Source organism: Phacochoerus africanus, chromosome X (genome assembly GCF_016906955.1).
Source record: "Phacochoerus africanus isolate WHEZ1 chromosome X, ROS_Pafr_v1, whole genome shotgun sequence".
NCBI classification, from domain to species: Eukaryota; Metazoa; Chordata; class Mammalia; order Artiodactyla; family Suidae; genus Phacochoerus; species Phacochoerus africanus.
Window position 1 is genome coordinate 45,346,765 of NC_062560.1, and position 17,381 is coordinate 45,364,145.

Sequence of the window (17,381 nt, forward strand, 5' to 3'; positions counted from 1 at the left end):
AACTTACATATGCTGCAGGTTCAGGCTTTAAAAAAGAAAAAAAAAAGTCACCTTGCAAGAAAATCTTTGGCCCCTCTGTCCTCAGCATCATTTTTCAAACCGGAGCCCTCACTTACCATTTAGTTCCTCATTCATTTACCAGCCGTACATCTTCCGATAATTTACTTAGATTCTATTCCTCGGTTTCTTCAAACATGAAATGGAAATAAGGATTAGCACCTTGAGAGTACCTGTCATGGCGCAGTGGTTAACAAATCCGACTGGGAAACTTGAGGTTACGGGTTCGATCCCTGGCCTTGCTCAGTGGGTTGAGGATCTGGCATTGCCATAAGCTGTGGTGTAGGTTGCAGACACGGCTTGGATCCCGCATTGCTGTGGCTGTGGCGTAGGCCGGTGGCTATGGCTCTGATTGGACCCCTAGCCTGGGAATCTCCATATGCGGCGAGACCGGCCCTAGAAAAGGCAAAAGACAAAAAAAAAAAAAAAAAAAGGATCAGCACCTTTTTATTTTGGCCACACCCATGGCATATGGAAGTTTTGGGGCCAGGGATTGAACCAGTGCTACTGCAGTAACAATGCTGGATCCTTAACCCACTAAGCCACATAGGAACTCCCAGAATCAGTAGTTTCTTGGTGAATATTCCTTAGAGTAATAAATTGGGTTGAACATTTGCAACAATGAAGAGGCTGCCTGGCAGATAATTAAGGACTTGATGGCTTTTGTTTACATTTTTCCTCCATTCTCTCTAAAATTCTTTTATCCATCCCTCTCCAATCTTTCTTCCAAGAACCTTACTTCCTCCTGGGCTTCTTGAGTCATATTCACTGCACAGACAAAATCAAGGACAGGAGACTCTTTGCCAAAGTTAAAAGCGCATCAAACACGCCTAGCATTTATTATTTTAATCACAAACCTACAGACCCCTCAGTACACCCTCCTTGGGGCTTGGCCCCAATCCAAAGCTGACAACCTTGGGTGTTTGTGGATGAGAATGGGCACGGAGTGTCTCTTGATAACACTGAAATGGGGATGATTTCTCCAAATGGAGAACTGGGTGGAGGCCAGAGGTTGGGGGTGAGCTAGCTTCTGAGTAGGGGGTGTCAATAAAAAAAATCAGATTAACAAAAGAGGGGACACATACGCTTTTGCAATCCTCCCTCTAGGCCTCTGCCTTGGTGGGACAGGCTTCCACATTTTTCCTGGGCTGGGGAACTCCCTGGAAAGGCCCCTTTCCTGCATCCTGTTGGGCTACAAGTTGACAAACAGTACTGGGTTGTGGGTTCTGGGCATTCAGTACCCGGCTGAGCTCCATCGCTACCCCAGTCTCCTCCCTGCAAGGAAGGAGGCAAACCTCTGCCCCCAGGGTGGAGGTCTCACTCTCACTCACTCCTGATTGGGATCTGGAATGTCAACCCACAAGATGTTAAGATCTACCCCCACCTTCAAGGGCAAGGTCGTTTAAAGCTCTCCTAGGTTAGGTCACTTGGTCCAGGTTAAGGCGGGGGAGCTTAAGTACCACTCCTCCCTGCAGTGTGGAATGCTTGGAAGGGAAGTTGCTGTGATCTCCTCAAAGTTGCCCGATCTTACGGACTCCTCCATGCCTGAAATACCTGCGCTGGGCTATTCCTATAGGGAAGGGGCGGGGCCTGACTCCTCCACGGCTAGAAGGCCAGGACTGAGTTCCCAGGTGAAGGGGCTGGCTCTCATCCTCACTTCTGTTCCTTGCCTGGGCAGGACAGGGTTCACAGGGAAAGGGCAGGGCTTAAACCCCCAGAGTGGAACCGCCCTCATTTTGACTCCTCTTCCTTGCCAGGAGGGACTATACTGATGGCGCCAGGAAATCGAGCCTTGTATCCTGCCACCTCTTCATCCCAGGAAACCTGGCTAGGACAGTCCCTAGGGGCCAGGGGCCCCTCGACCTCATCCTATCTCCTTCCCTCACCTGGGGCAAGGGCGGGTCCCACAGGGCAGAGGTGAGGCTGCTGATCTGCCGGGGCCAGGCCCTGCCGTCCCTGCCTTCTCCAGGTCTGAAATACTTGCGCTGGCCTCTCCGATGGGGAAGGGGCGGGGCCTCATCTGACTCCTCCTCCTTGCCTGGTTACAGGGGTGGGGCTTCATCTCATCTCCTCATCCCCTGTACACCAGGGCAGGACAGTCTCATGGGAAGGTGGGGGGAAAAGGCGGGGCCTCATCCGAGACTTGGTCCTCCTGTCCTGGGTGGGGATGCCCCAGGGGAGGGGTGAGGCCTGATCAGGACTCCTCCTCCATGCTGAAGCTGCTGCGGCGACTGCTGGCCTTGGAGACAGCGGGGGATACTGAAGAAAGCAGGGGATCGGAGGCAGCCCGCAGTGGGGATAGGGCGCCCCCTGACAGTCCCCCCACCACCCCCTCCTCCTCCTCCATCAGAATGTCCTCCAGCCCCAGGTGGAAGGGGTCTCCCAGATCCCCTAGGTGGTCGCTGGGAAAGTGCAGGTCCAGAAGGGCATCGGAGGGTGGCGCTGGGGGCTGCTGATGGGGAGCGCTCTGGGCAGGTCCCCCGGCTGCATGAAACGTTGCTGTGCCTGGCCTGCCCTCCTCTTCAACATCCAGCTGCTCTGGCTTGAGGCTATCAGAGGCTGAAGTTGTGGCCAGCGAGAGCAGCCCTGGGGTGGGAGGTACCGGCAGACCATGGATCTGGGCCTGCAGTTCTAACTCCTGCAAAACATAGGGGGTGGGAGTGGGATAAGCTGGGGTTCAGAGGCAGAGGATGTAACAGTTGAAAGGGCAGGTCAGGAGGTCCCTTGTGGCACAGGGGGTTAAGGATCTGGCCTTGTCACTGCAGTAGCTCAGACCACTACTGTAGCATGGGTTCGATCCCTGGCCCTAGAACTTACACGGCCAAAAAAACGGGGGCGGGGGGGCAGCTCGAATTCAGTCTCTGCCAATCACTAGATGCTTAACTTTACGCATGTTGCTTAACGACTCTGAGCCTCTGGGTTCCAGTCTCTAGAGTGAGTATAATAATGGTTCTTGTCTCGTAGGATTGTTGTGGAGACAAGGCTCTTGCTGGTTCTTTTTTTTTTTTTTTTTTTTGCTTTTTTGGGCCACATTCATGGCATGCAAAAGTTCCTCAGCCAGGGATAGAACTCGCACCATAGCAGCCACCAGAGCCACAGCAGTGACAATGCCAGAACCTCATCCTGCTGAGCCACAAGAGAATTCCGGAGACAAGGCTCTTGTCACAGTGTATGGGACAAGATAAACAGTACGAACATTAACGATATTCATTATTATTCTTATTAATGTTATGATTACTGGAGCTCCCCTCACGCATGGCTCAATCGAAACGGATCTGACTAGGACCCATGAGGACGCAGGTTCAATCCCTGGCCTCGCTCAGTGGGTTAAGGTACTGGTGTTGCCAAGAGCTGTGGTGCAGGCTGCAGATGTGGCTCAGATCTGGCGTTGCTATGGCTGTGGCTCTGATCGGCAGCTACAGCTCCGATTCAACCCCTAGCATGGAAACTTCCATATGCCATGGGTGTGGTCCTAAAAAGACAAAAAAAAATGTTATGATTTGTACTTATCATCATCGCTGTGTGAGTCAGGAAGCCTGGGGATCCCCCAAATAGGCGAGGAGGGAAAATCCTGGCCTGTTCTTCCTCTGCCTCTGCCTCGAGGAAGCTCCCCCTCACCCCAGCCACTATCTCCTCCCTCCTCTTTGCAGACCTGAATTCGGAGCTGCAGGCTGCGGTTGGCTTGCTCCAGGGATCGCTGCCGGGTCTCCAGGTCTTTGGAGCGCTGCTGCTCCTTCTGCAATTTGCGGATATAATCCACCGAGGCTTTCAGGATGGTGCCCTTGTTCCAGCGCATCTCCCTGTGTGGCCCGAGGGGAAGGAGAGAAGGGAGAGCTGCATGTGGCGGCCCTGAGGAGCCGAAGTGGGGACTGGACTGGGTAGACAGGAGTGCCCTGCCACACAACTAGAACTTGAGATGTGGGGACATCAAGGATATGTGATCCTCGGATGAAAATCACCTGCCTGGGGAGTTCCCGTCGTGGCTCAGTGGTTAAAGAATCTGACTAGGAACTTGGATCCTGCGTTGCTGTGGCTCTGGTGTTGGCCGGCGGCTACAGCTCCAATTCCACCCCTAGCCTGGGAACCTCCATATGCCACGGGAGCTGCCCTAGAAAAGGCACAAAGACCAAAAAAAGAGAAAAAAAGAAAAAAGAAAGAAAGAAAGAAAATCACCCGCCTGGAACCTTCCAACGATACCCCATCAACCCGGAAACCAGGAAGCCCTCTCTGACCTGATCCCCTAAGGCTCCTCTTACCTACACCCCTAATTCATTTCACGGTAGCCACACTGGCTTCTCAGAGCTCCCAGAACATGGAAAATCATTCCCCCCTCAGATCTGTCCTCTGCCTTGAACACTAGTCCTCGAGATTCTCAGATGGCTCCTGTCTCACCTTAGTCTCTTTTTTTTCCCTTTTTGGCCACACCCACAGCAGGGATCAAATCTGAGCCACAGCTGCGGCAAGGCTGGTTCCTTAACCTGGGCTGGGGATCGAACCAGCAATATCAGAGAGACAAGCCGGATCGTTAACCCACTGCGCCACAGCAGGAACCCCACACTTCCTTAGGCTCCTTCTTCAAATCTTTCCTCATCAGTCGAGGCCTGCCCTATCCCCACCCTCCTCACCTCAAACTGTGACCCTCCCCAACATCCTTCTACCTTCCTTTCATTCTTTTTTTTTTTTTAGGGCCGAACCCGTGGCAAATGGAGGTTCCCAGGCTAGGGGGGGCTAATCAGAGCTATAGCTGACGGCCTACACCACAGCCACGGCGACGCAGGATCCAAGCCGTGCCTGCAACCTACACCACAGCTCATGGCAACACCGGATCCTTAACCCACTGATCGAGGCCACGGATCGAACCCACAACCTCATGGTTCCTAGTCAGCTTCCTTAACCACTGAGCCACAATGGGAAGTCCATTCCTTCCATTCTTTTTTTTTTTTTTTTGTCTTTTTGCCTTTTCTAGGGCCGCTCCCATGACATATGGAGGTTCCCAGGCTAGGGGTCGAATCAGAGCTGTAGCCACCGGCCTACACCAGAGCCACAGCAATGTGAGATCTGAGCCGCGTCTGCAACTTACACCACAGCTCACGGCAACGCCGGATCCTTAACCCACTGGGCAAGGCCAGGAATAGAACCCACAATCTCATGGTTCCTAGTCGGATTCGTTAACTACTGCGCCACGATGGGAACTCCTATTCCTTCCATTCTTGATGCGACTCCACAAGACTCATCAGAAGTGCCGGATTCTACTCTTAGATCTTGTTGGCTGTCTGTCTGCCCTCAGTAAAACATCAGTTCCAAAAGCTCAGGGATTTTTGTGTGTTTTGTTCCTTCTGGTATCCTCTTGGCCTAGCATGGTCCCTGGCCCAAAGCAGAAGCAGCTCAATATATCTTTTGAATAAATAAAGGAAGTACTAAACGAGCTGAAAATTAAGTGTCTATGTCATACAGGGACCAGACAAGGCACGTGTCATGCACTTAAGATTTTAGATGCGGGAGGTCCCATCATGGCTCAGCGGTTAATGAACCTGACTAGCATTCATGAGGATGCAGGTTCAATCCCTGGCCTCGCTCAGTGGGTGAGGGATCCGGCGTTGCCATGAGCTGTGCTGTATGTCGCAGACGCAGCTTGGATCCCACGTTCTGTGACTGTGGCTGTGGTGTAGGCTGGCAGCTACAGCTCCGATTTGACCCCTAGCCTGGGAACCTCCATATGCCACAGGTATGGCCTTAAAAAAAAAAAAAGAAAAGGTTTTAGATGGGGACACGGAGAGGGACTGCCACCCTGCTCAGGGTGAGAAAGCTAGCAGAGAAAGGGGCAAAGGAGCAGGACTTCCCCCAGTGGTTCCCACTTAGGGCGGGCCCACCCAGGAACCACTTTTTCAGGGACTGGGGCCCCCACCCCACCTTCCACCAGCCTGGGACTCCCCGCCTAGACTCACGGGTCACTGGACTTGGGGATGAGAGTGCCCAACTCCTTGATCCTGTCGTTAATGTTGAATCGCCTGCGACGTTCAACTTTGAAGGCGGGGGCAGGGGGGCGGGTAGAGAGAAAGAAAATGGGAAAGAGTCACCAACAGGTCAAGGAGGGAAGCGCAGAGATGAGGAACTGGGGAGCTGGGAGGCTGCTGGAGGGCAAGGCCCCCAAGGAAGGCCAGGCGCAGAGCGAGGCCGGGCTGCGTGGTCCGACGGCTCATTGGCAGGGGCATGTGCTCTCGTTACTCACTTAAGTTGTGATTGTCTTTCTTCTGCCGTTCCTTCAAAAGGGCCTTGGCCTCCGTCTCTGGAAAAGAATTAGGGGTGGTCAGGGCCTCTGGGCCCTGGAAAGAAAATAGACAATGGAGGGCAGCATGTGCAGCCACTGAGGTAGGTTTTGGCAGAAGGGAGTGTTGTGGGGGCGGGGGGGGGGGGAGAAGTGCAGGCAGGAGAAGTGACTCTTTACAAAGTGCCACCCCCCCCCCCTTTTTTTAGGGCCGCACCCGCACCACATGGAGGTTCCCAGGCTGGGGTCCACTTGGAGCCATAGCCGCTGGCCTACACCACAAGCCACAGCAACGCAGGATCCGAGCTGCGTCTGCGACCTACACCACAGCTCACAGCAATGCCGGATCCTTCACCCATGGAGTGAGGCCAGGGATCGAACCTGTGTCCTCATGGACACAGTCCGATTCGGTTCTGCTGCGCCACGATGGCAACTCCTTTTTTATGATTTTTAAAGAAGCTATGGTGATGGCCATTTGTTAAACCCAAAAAGGAAAAGTGGGGTGAAAGCTGGACCGGGGGCCACATGGACAAAGACAGCAAAGAGCCCCCGTTTCTGTTTCAACCCTCTGCCCCTAGAATCAGGCCCAACTCCCAGACCTGGTAGATATGGGGCAGACCCAGGGGTACAGGATGAGCCCAAGGGGCCACGACCCTGGCCCTTACCAGAGATCTCCCGTTTGATATTGGGCAGCTCAGCTGGACAGGAGTTGCTGACGGTGATGGCTGGCGTGGCCACGCCCTGACTACTGTACACGTCGAGCAGATTCCCTGACACAGGCAGCTGCGGGCAGGGAGAGCAGAAAAACAAAACGATGGCTGGGAACATACCCCAGGCTCCGTTCCTTCTCCGAACCAGGCTCCTGAACCTCTCCATATCCCAAAGATGGGCTGCCTCAGGTCAGGATGGGCTGGTTCAGCCTGGGAACTCTTCCCACTCTTCCCCAGGAATTTCACACAGCAACTCAACAGGAAGGACAGGGTCAGGGGACCTACCCCTGCTTTGCTGGGGGACTAGAGCCTGCCTGGTCTGTTTATCAGACCCCTCAAATCCCTTCAATAACTTTTTTTTTTTTGGCTTTTTAGGGCCACACCCACGGCATGTGGAGGTTCCCAGGCTAAGGATCCAACCAGAGCTGTAGCCGGGGGCCTACACCAGAGCCACAGGCAACTCGGGATCTGAGCCCCATCTGGGACCTATACCACACTCATGGCAACACCGGCTCCTTAACCCACTGAGCGAGGCCAGGGATCGAATCCGCAATCACATGGTTACTAGTCGGATTCGTTTCCGCTGCGCCACACCGGGAACTCCCCTCCAGCGACTTCGGAAGCCCCTCTCCCAGACCTCAGGGCCGGCTCCAAGAAGAAATGCCAGAAAACCATCCTTCGCAGGTCCTCCGGAGTTCCAATGCCGTAATTCAGTACCCCCCACCGCCGCCCCCCAGTCCAGCACAACATTCCAATTCAGCATTCTTGGAACGTTTCAACCCAGTCTTCTCAGACCTTGGGAAATTGTCATGGCAACATTCCACCCCAACTCTGCCCTTCTGAAGAGTTCCAGCCCAACCTCCAGTCTTTTGCTGTGATTGCTGACTGCACTGCATCACTTTACATGCAAAGTCTCTGGCTGCCATGCAACAAGGTCCTGACTCTAGGCGTTCCCGTCGTGGCGCAGCAGAAACGAATCCGATGAGGAACCATGAGGTTCCAGGTTGGATCCCTGGCCTCGCTCAGTGGGTTAAGGATCCAGCGTTGCCATGAGCTGTGGTGGAGGTCGCAGACGTGGCTTGGATCTGGCGTGGCTGTGGCTGTGGCTGTGGCCGGAAGCAACAGCTCTGATTCGACCCCTAGCCTGGGAACGTCCGTGTGCCGTGAGTGTGGACCTAAAAAGCAAAGAAATAAAACAAAGCAAAAAGGTCCTGACCCTAGCATCTTCTTGAACATTCTGATCTCTCAGGATCTCGCATCCAACTACTCAACAAGCACTGTTTTTCTTTTTCAAATGAAAACAGAGTTGATTTACAATGTTGTGCCAATTTCTGCAATCCATCAAAGTGACCCAGTCATACACACAGAATACATTCATTTTCTTACATTATCTCCCATCATTGTCTACTGATTGGATGTAGTTCCCTGTGCTATACAGAGGGACCTCACTGCTTATCCATTTGAAATGTAATAGTTTGCATCTACTAACCCCAAACTCCCAGTCCATCCCACTGCCCCTCTCCCCCTTGGCAACCACAACTCTGTTCTCTGTGTCTGTGAGCCTGTTTCTGTTTTGTAGATAGGTTCATCTGAACAAGCACTGCTTTTTTTTTTTTTCTTTTTATAGCCGCACCCATGGCTTATGGAAGTTCCCAGGCTAGGGGTCGAATCGGAGGTGCAGCTGTCGGCCTACACCGCAGCCACAGCAATGCGGGATCCGAGCCACATCTGTGACCTACATCACAGCTCATGACAACCCCGGATCCTTAACCCTCTGAACGAGGCCAGGGATCCAATCCGCATCCTCAGGAACACTATGTTGGGCTCTTAACTCACTGAGTCACAATAGAAACTCAGAATAAATCCTGTTTCTATAAGCTTAGTTTTTTGTTTTTTTTTTTTTCTTGACACTCTCGTGGACAGCTTAGGGCAACAAACTAATCCATGATTAATTAGTCCTACCTCTTGATGAAGTTTTCATCTCTTGAAACACCCACTAGTCTGCTGGACTCGTCTAATATAAGGTTCCAATCTCTAGCTGTGTCCAAATCAATGAAAAGTTTTGACAGGGATCTCCCGTCGTGGCTCAGCGGAAACGAATCTGACTAGCATCCATGAAGACACAGGTTCGATCCCTGGCCTTGCTCAGTGGGTTAAGGCTCCAGCGTTGCTGTGAGCTGTGGTGTAGGTCGCAGACAGGGCTCGGATCTGTCGTTCTGTGGCTGTGGCTAGGCCGGGAGCAACAGCTTTGATTGGACCCCTAGCCTGGGAACTTCCATATGCCATGGGTGAGGGCTTAAAAAGACAATTAAAAAAAAAGGTCTGATAAATTGGTACCATTTTTACACATGATTCTGTTTTTGATAAGTTGGAAAGAAGTAAAGGTATAGCCACTTGGTGTATCCCGAAGGGAGTTATCGGCCTCTTGGAATGTTCAGAACTAGAATGTTATAATTTATTGGTACATCTCTTGCTCTAGAAAGTTTTATCCACACTCTTGCAAGGACCCACCCTCTTGGCACAATTCTCTGTAAGAGATGTGGTATGTTCTAATCATTCTGAGGTCCAACCACATCAAATTTAAACACCTTTGGTATGTTCCCATCATTTCATGGTCTGGTATGTCCTCATGACCTGAATGTCTTGGCACTTTCAAAATGCTTCAAGAGTCCCACCTCTTGGTCCCGCCTACAGGGAAGCTCAAGTGCCTTGGTATGCCCTAATAGCTCCAGGAAGTCTCCACCCTATATATATATCAAAATCTACAAGCTCTAGGCGTTCCCGTCTCATGGCGCAGCGGAAATGAATCCAACTAGAAACCATGAGGTTGCAGGGTCAATCCCTGGCCTCGCTCAATGGGTTAAGGATCTGGCATTGCCATGAGCTGTGGTGTAGGTCACAGATGCGGCTCGGATCTGGCATTGCCGTGGCTGTGACAAAGGCTGGCAGGTGTAGCTCCAATTAGACCCCTAGCCTGGGGACCTCCACATGCCACAGGTGCAGCCCTTAAAAAAAAAAAAAAAAGCAAAAAACCCCCAAAATCTACAAGGTCTACCTCTCCATGCAGTCCAACATGGTCCCAGGGGACTGGCGTACCCCCTTCTCATCATACAGCCTCCATCTAGCCTAAGACAATCCAAGGGGGAGAGTGTCATATCCATAGCCAGCCGGGGAGCTGAGTGATAAGGGATGTGCTTTTTTTTTTTTTGGTCTTTCTTTTTGCTTTATAGGGTCACACCCAGGGCATACTGAAGTTCCCGGTGAGGGGTCGAATCAGAGCTACAGCTGTGGGCCTACACCACAGCCATAGCAATGTTGGATCCGAGCCATGTCTGCAACCTACACCACAGCCCACAGCAATGCTGGATCCCTGACAAACTGAGTGAGGCCAGGGATTGAACCCATATCCTCATGATAACAGTCGGATTCGTTTCTGCTGTGCCACAACGGGAACTCCCCATTATTATTATTATTTTTTTTTTTGGCTTTTTAGGGCCCCATCTGCGGCATATGGACGTTCCCAGGCTAGGGATTGAATGGGAGCTCTAGCTGCCAGCCTATGCCACAGCCACAACAATGTGGGATCTGAGCTGAGCCTGTGACCCACACCACAGCTCATGGTAACACTGATCTTTAATCTTTAACCCACTGGAGTGAGGCCAGGAATGGAACCCATGTCCTCATGGATACTAGTCAGGTTCCTTACTGCTGAGCCTTGATGGGGAACTCCTGATATGTTTTTTGTTTGTTTGTTTGGGTTTTTTTTTGTTTTGTTTTAGGGCCGCACCCTCGGCATATGGAGGTTCCAAGGCTACGGGTCGAACCGGAGCTATAGCTGCCGGCCTACGCCACAGTTCCTAGCAACAGGTGATCTGAGCCGGATCTGTGACCTACACCGCAGCTCACAGCAACGTCGGACCCTTAACCCACTGAGCGAGGCCAGGGATCAAACCTGCATCCTAGTCGGGATGGTTAACTGCTGAGCCACGAAGGGAACTCCGTCGATGTGCTTATTTTTCGAACAATCTCCCGTCTCGGGGCCTCACCGTGCTGGGAAGCTGCAGCCCTGTGGTGCCTCCAGGCAGATAGCTGAGCATCTCATCATTGTAACTGGACTCCAGGCTAATGATCTCATCGATGACTTCATCAATCTGGGGCAAGAAATAAGGAAGGAAGAGGGTTAGAAGTTGAGGCATGAGGGAAGGGGCCGCGGGAGGGTGGTCTGCAGCCACTCACCTCCTTCTCTGAGTTAGACCCGATGGTGAGCAGCGCCATGGGGCTGTTGGGAGCACTGCCTGTGGGGCCAGTAGCGTGGGTGGCCTCAGGGGCGGGGAGCGGCTGGGCACTAGCAGCCCCCGGCGGTGGGGTGAGGGCCTGGGAAGCCAGCTTGGGCCCAAGGGTGGTGGACAGGTACTGTTTCACCTGCTGCCGGCGTGCCTGCTGCAGGTGGTAGCGCGTTGGGTTCTCCAGATGGGTCTGCACCTGTGGAGAGAGGGGGAGGCGGGATGGGAGGGAACAGGGTAGAACAGGGCTCAGAGGGGTGACTCTGAGCCCCAGTCCGGCCCTCAGAAGCCATCTGTTCCTAGGCTCAGGATGGATGGCCAGCCAGGAGTTCCTGTTGTGGCTCAGCAGAAACGAATCGGACTAGGAACCATGAGGACACAGGTTCAATCCCTGGCCTCGCTCAGGGGGTGAAGGATCTGGTGTTGCCATGAGCTGTGGTGTAGGTCGCAGACACAGCTCGGATCCCGCGTTGCTGGGGGCTGTGGTGTAGGCTGGCAGCCGTAGCTCTGATTAGACCCCTAGCCTGGGAACCTCCATGTGGCACGGTGCGGCCCTAAAAAGACAGAGAAAAAAAAAAAAAAAAAAGGATGGCAAACCAGGCCCAGAATCTGAGAATGCTCCCCCCCGACCCACAAATACTGGTTATGTCTCCCCCAGGACCCAAACTCCCTTTCTCAGAAATCCTTCACAGCCCCCAAGATCTACCCCTGGCTGACACAATCCCTCACGGTTTCTGGAGCACCCTGTCCCCAAGAATCCACTCCAAAGTCTCTGACACCACCTAACAGACATGGAAACTACACCTGGCTTCCTAAGACACTCTAATGGCCCAAGAATTCCTCATGCATCACCATACATGAAGCTCTTCCTACAAAGCCACTATGCAGACTCCAGGGCTCACCCAGGGCACTCATGAGCCTCCATGGTCCACCAAGACATCCAATGACCCCCAAGAACCTCTCGTGACTCCACAAGAACATCTCGGAAACCTAAACACATCGGGACACTAGCAGAGCCATTTTTTTCTTAACGGTACCTGGGACCTTCCTTCGAACCCCTAGGATCTCGCCCCAAAGCCACCAGGACCAATCCTCAGTCACCAGGAGCCCCTCCCAGGGCCTCTGGATGTCACCTTACCTTGAGCACCTCCCTGGGCACCTGAGCAGGGGGAGGACGACCCAGTGTGTGGCCCCCAGCAGAGACACCGACCACAGAGATGGCAGGAGAGGCAGGTGCAGGACTCGGGAAGGAAGAGGCTGCAGCCTGTTCCCGACGCTCACGCCTCTCCTGCTCCTGGGCCTGGGCCCGCATTAGCTGCTGTCGCAGCAAGACCCGCGATGAAGAAGATGACGACATGGCAGGGGTCCTGGAGCCCCCTGCAGAAGATGATGCAGAGAGTGTAGCTGGGGTGGCTGGTGTGGCCTGGAGTGATATTGGGAGGCTGTGGAATGGGAAATACGGGGCCACGTAAGCTACAAGTCTCAGCCCAAGCCTAAGGAGTCACAGTGCGATGGAGGTGGCATAGCAACTCGGCTTTTTCTTGGCCTTCAGAAGCCACAATGTGGAGGGGAGGCACAGGAACCAGACCTGGTCACAACATTCAGGAGTCACAGTGTGGTGGGGAACTTTGGCCCTCAATCCTTAGAGCGAAGCCTGGATTTGGGCCCATTTGTATATTAAGCCAAGAGGCCATCCCTCAGCTCTAGGGCGGGGGTCGGGGAGTTCTTCCTATTTAAAGGTGGGCAGATGAGTTCCCAGCGTGGCTCAGCGGTTCACAAACCCGACTAGTATCCATGAGGATGCGGGTTCGATCCCTGGCCTCACTCAGTGGGTTAAGGATCCGGCGTTGCCCTGAGCTGTGGTGCAGGTCGCAGACATGGCTCGGATCCCACGTTGCTGTGGCTGTGGTGTAGGCCAGCGGCTACAGCTCCAATTGGACCCCTGGCCTGGGAACCTCCATATGCCATGGATACGGCCCTAAAAAGACTAAAAAATACATAAAAAATAAGGGTGGGCAGAATGAAGCAGAACTGCGGTTGTGGCAGTAGATACGGACACAGAAGGCTCTTCAGCTCAATTTGGGGCTGGAGATGCTCCTGGGGGGTGGACATCAGGCTGTATGGGCCACCGCAGGCCCTTCCTCCTCCCCTGCCTGGGCCTCTGGTCCCAGGAGCTAGTCAGTCTAGAAAATCTCAGAGATTTCACAATCTGCTCTTCCTGCCCCTTTTCCAGTTTCCCTCCCCTCTCTTAGAGCCCAGGCGGATGACTCAGCACATTTAGACTTCCAAGCTTGGGGGGGTAAAATAAAAAAAAAAAAAGAGGAGACCAGCAGGGGTTCTTCAAAGGGCTAGGGGTGGGTGAATTTGGGGCGTTGAGGGGTGGGGGAGGGTGACCAGGGGTTAGGAGAACGGCTCCGCCCACTTGGGGGCCGGGCTGGAGTAGGCCACGCCCTGCGTCTGGGCACTCCAGGAATGCCGCCATTTTTATCTATGAATGGATGTGCAGGTGGGGCGGGAGGAAGCAGGGGAGATCTGAGATACTGGACTCCCAGCGTGGCCTCTGGCTTTCCACATGCTCTTCCTGGCCCTTCATTTTACTATCTGACAAACTCGGGCTGGCGAGAGAAGGGGTTGGGCTTGGCACTGAGGGCCTGTGCCCATCAAGAGGGGATGGAGGGGCCTCGGGAATGGGGAGGGGAGTCCCACAGAGGAGACAAACATACCTTGAGCGTAATGATAGGGGTTGGCTTTTGAGCTCGTAGAAGCTGTCAGGATCGAGGATGTTTTCTAATTCGATGTCAGCAACAATCCCGGATTCCGGAAGCAAAGAATTCAGGCTGAGGGTGGGGGGAAGGCAGGGGTGTTGGTCAGAGATTGTATGGAGATGTCATTGCCCCGAGAGACAGAGACAGGAGAGGAGAGAAGAGAAGAGACGAGAGGAGAAGAGACAGGACGAGACCAGGAGGGAGAACAGAGCGTATCCCTCACATTTGGCCACTCTGCTGAAACCACCACCATGAATCCCCATGTCGTCTCCCCTCCCCACTCTCTTTTGCTTTGTGTTACCCACAGGTCCTTAAGATTCAAAATAATAAGAGCGCCTGGGTCCCAGCGCCTCGCTCTAACAATCCCGTGTACAACCTGGGTTTCAGGAGAAGAGAAATGAAGAATTTAGGAGTGACGATTCACTTTGCGGGACTCCTGAATTTGCATTCAGAGTTCTCCCAGCCCCCACACTCCCCACTGCTTTCGTGGCTGCGGAATGCGAGCCCACGGGGGTCCACAGATGCGGTAGGAGAGCACCCCTTGGCAGAACAGTCCATTGTGACACAAAGTGAATGCATCACAAAGAGAACTGGGGTGGCTGATTCACTTTACGGAGGATCCACCACTTTGCAAATGTCTCTCCCCCCCCCAACCCCGCCCCAGTCGGAGTTCGAGGGATGCCAACATCCAACCAAAAAAAAAAAAAAAGAAAGAAATGGAAATAATAAAGACTCCCCTAGGCTCAATGATCTGGATTTACAAGAGGGAGAATTGGAGTGGAGGATCACTTTGTAGGAACATTCTTCTCTAGGTCAGAGGAGCCTGCCCAGCGCTCTCCTGGTTTTTTGGATAAATCGCAACACAAACACACCTTCCATACCAACACCCACAAGCACCCAAAATAATAAGCCAGGTACACACCTCCCTTTCAACTATTCCCACCACTATCATGATCCAGGTCGTTATAAAAGCAGTAGGAGATGATGGTAAATTGTTATGATGGAAAGGCTCCTGGCTCAACCCTCCATGCCAGCTGCAAGACCCTAATGTGTGAGGGCCACTAACATGGGGGCACATGGACATGCATCCCTGAATTTTGTCAGAAGATCTTGAATCCTCAGACTGTGGTTGACTTCACTTGACAAGAATTCTTGCCCCTCCCCAAGGATCTGTCTTCCTTTCTTTCTTCACCCACAGATGGGGCCCTAAAACCACCCAGGAAGTCGGGAAGAGGAAGCTCGGGGAGCTGCTGAGCTAGGCACAATCCCAGCCAGAAAGTAGGCAAAGCCCCCCTCCCATGCTCTCATCCTGGAAGTGGTGGGCACTGGACTGAGAGGGCTGGGGCTTACAGGCCTGTTGATGGAAGTGAGGCTGAGAGGTCAGAGAAGAACTACCCAGCCAGGGATGGTGCAATTGGTGCTCATTCCAGCTCTGGGGTCAGATTCAAGATTGTCTCCAGGGCCTGAGAGACAGACAAGGAGGGCGAGATAAAAAAAAAAAAAGTACCTGTGTCTGAGTGTGTGTGTGTGTGTGTGTGTGTGTGTAGGGGGTGAAAAGGGCTGGCTGAGAGGCTAGGGCAGGTGGCCTCAGGAACAAGATCCTCCTCTGGGTTCCCCAATAAGGTCTGATGAGGCCTTCACTGAGTTAAGTGTTAGCACCACCTCCATCGCCTGTCTGTCTGACTAGACTCCCATTCAAGCCCCTGTTGGGGGTGTGAGAAGAGGACTTTCCCACTATCCCTTGGATCTGACCCAGCTGGACGGGTGGGCAAGTGGAGGGATTATTCTGATCAAGTCTTGATGAATGTTGCTTTTCTTGTGCACTCGCACACACTCCCAAGGCTGGTCCCACGCAGCATATCTGAGATAGCCCCAAATCCCTTGAGTCAAGTTTTCCCAAACACAGCCTCCAGCAACCAGCCACTGGGAGTCACCAAGCTCCCGAGACAGCACCTCTGACTCCTAGGACCCTTTCTCTGAGGGGAAAAGAAGCCTTAAAATCAGTACCTCACTTACAGAGTGGCCCCTTAAATTCATTCTCCTCATACCTGACTCAAGAATCCCAAATTCAACCTCTAATCAGAGTCTCAGTCCCTGAAGTTCAGCGATGTTAGACCAGTTTCTGGACACAACAGAATCAGTCCCTCTAGACCCAGTCAAGGGCCCCCCAAATCTGAACAAGGCCTCCCTTAATGTACTTCCACGACTCCTTTAAGCCTCAGTCCAAGCAGGCCACCGCCAGATTCCTTGGGTGCCCCCCCCCCAAGTCGGGCGCCCCGACGTCCTCCAAGCCTAGGCCAAGGGCCTCTGATCACAGTCCTGGGCCCCCGCTGCCCCCAGATCAGGCCCCCGGGAACCCCAGTCAGCACTACCGGTCCCAGGCGGCCCCGCACCTGAGCAGCTGGGCCGAGTCGGCCGGCCTGCGCTCCTCCAACAGCACGAACACGGCTCGAGGGCCCTCCGCGCTGGCCTCTACGCCGTCCCGAGCTGGCTCGGCCGCATGAGACATGACGCCCGGCCCCGGGCGAGCCCTGCCAGGCCGGTCGGGCCTCGGCCCGGTCCCCCCAACAAAATAAGAGTCCCCCTCCCCCGCTCGCCACCGCCTCCTCCGCTAAGCCATGGAGCGAGCTCTGCGCCGGCGGGCGGCGTCGGGGAGATGGGATGGGCCGTGAGTCATCCCCCGCCCTAAACGGACCGACACCCCCCGCAACCTAACCCCGGACGACCGCCTTCCTCCCCCTCGTCCTCTTCCCCCTCCTCCCTGGGCTGGGGAAACTCCACAGGAAGTGACCGCATGATGGATAGACAGCTCTCCGGGCCACGCCCTCTGAGTGAGACGACCAATCGTTGAGGGATGTTTCAAGGGCCCGCCCTAAGCTACGCCTCCGAAGCCAAGAGAAGACTAGATTCGGCAGGCCCTTTTTCCGAGAAGGGGGCACCTAGGCCACGCCCTCAGAGAGAGGCAAATCAATGAGAGGTAATTTGATTGAGTCACGCCTCTTCTTCTCAAATTATCCCTCCGCAAGATAGTAAGCCGCTCCTTAGGGCCTCTGCGCCTGCGTGCTGAAGCCCGGTCGGCGCGCGGAGGCTCTCCAGGCTACGCTTCTAGCTGCGGAATCGCGCCCTCTCTCGTCCAGCATTCGTAATATCCACTCTCCAGACCGCGCTCCAACCTTGATCTAGCGGTGCCTGCTAAGCCAAAGCCTAAGCCTTGAGGCCTAGGCAGCTACGTTCCCTGGAATAGCGCACCAGAAACCCTGCCCTCTCGGTACCTACAGTCCAGCGATCCAGCTGGTCTTCC

General features: G+C 53.8%; 1 protein-coding gene across 1 annotated transcript; it reads right to left on the reverse strand.

Annotated features, from left to right (window-relative positions):
• Positions 1–856: 856 nt before the first annotated feature.
• Positions 857–16,820, reverse strand: TFE3 (transcription factor binding to IGHM enhancer 3). The gene is made up of 10 exons (XM_047764887.1): positions 16,474–16,820; positions 14,039–14,152; positions 12,454–12,757; positions 11,269–11,514; positions 11,079–11,183; positions 6,988–7,105; positions 6,287–6,343; positions 6,003–6,078; positions 3,710–3,857; positions 857–2,695 (listed from the first exon to the last, which is right to left on the reverse strand). Exons 1-10 carry the CDS (start codon positions 16,587–16,589, stop codon positions 2,252–2,254), a joined length of 1,728 nt encoding a protein of 575 aa, XP_047620843.1. The 5' UTR covers positions 16,590–16,820; the 3' UTR covers positions 857–2,251.
• Positions 16,821–17,381: the final 561 nt, after the last annotated feature.

Bases quoted from the DNA above. Each gene is read 5' to 3' on its own strand.
- TFE3 (XM_047764887.1), bottom strand. From the start codon at position 16,589: ATGTCTCATGCGGCCGAGCCAGCTCGGGACGGCGTAGAGGCCAGCGCG. The intron at 12,758-14,038 runs GTATGTTTGTCT...CCCATTCCACAG, and splicing joins CCCCTATCATTACGCTCAAG to CCTCCCAATATCACTCCAGG. The intron at 3,858-6,002 runs GTGAGTCTAGGC...CGGGCCACACAG, and splicing joins ATCCCCAAGTCCAGTGACCC to GGAGATGCGCTGGAACAAGG.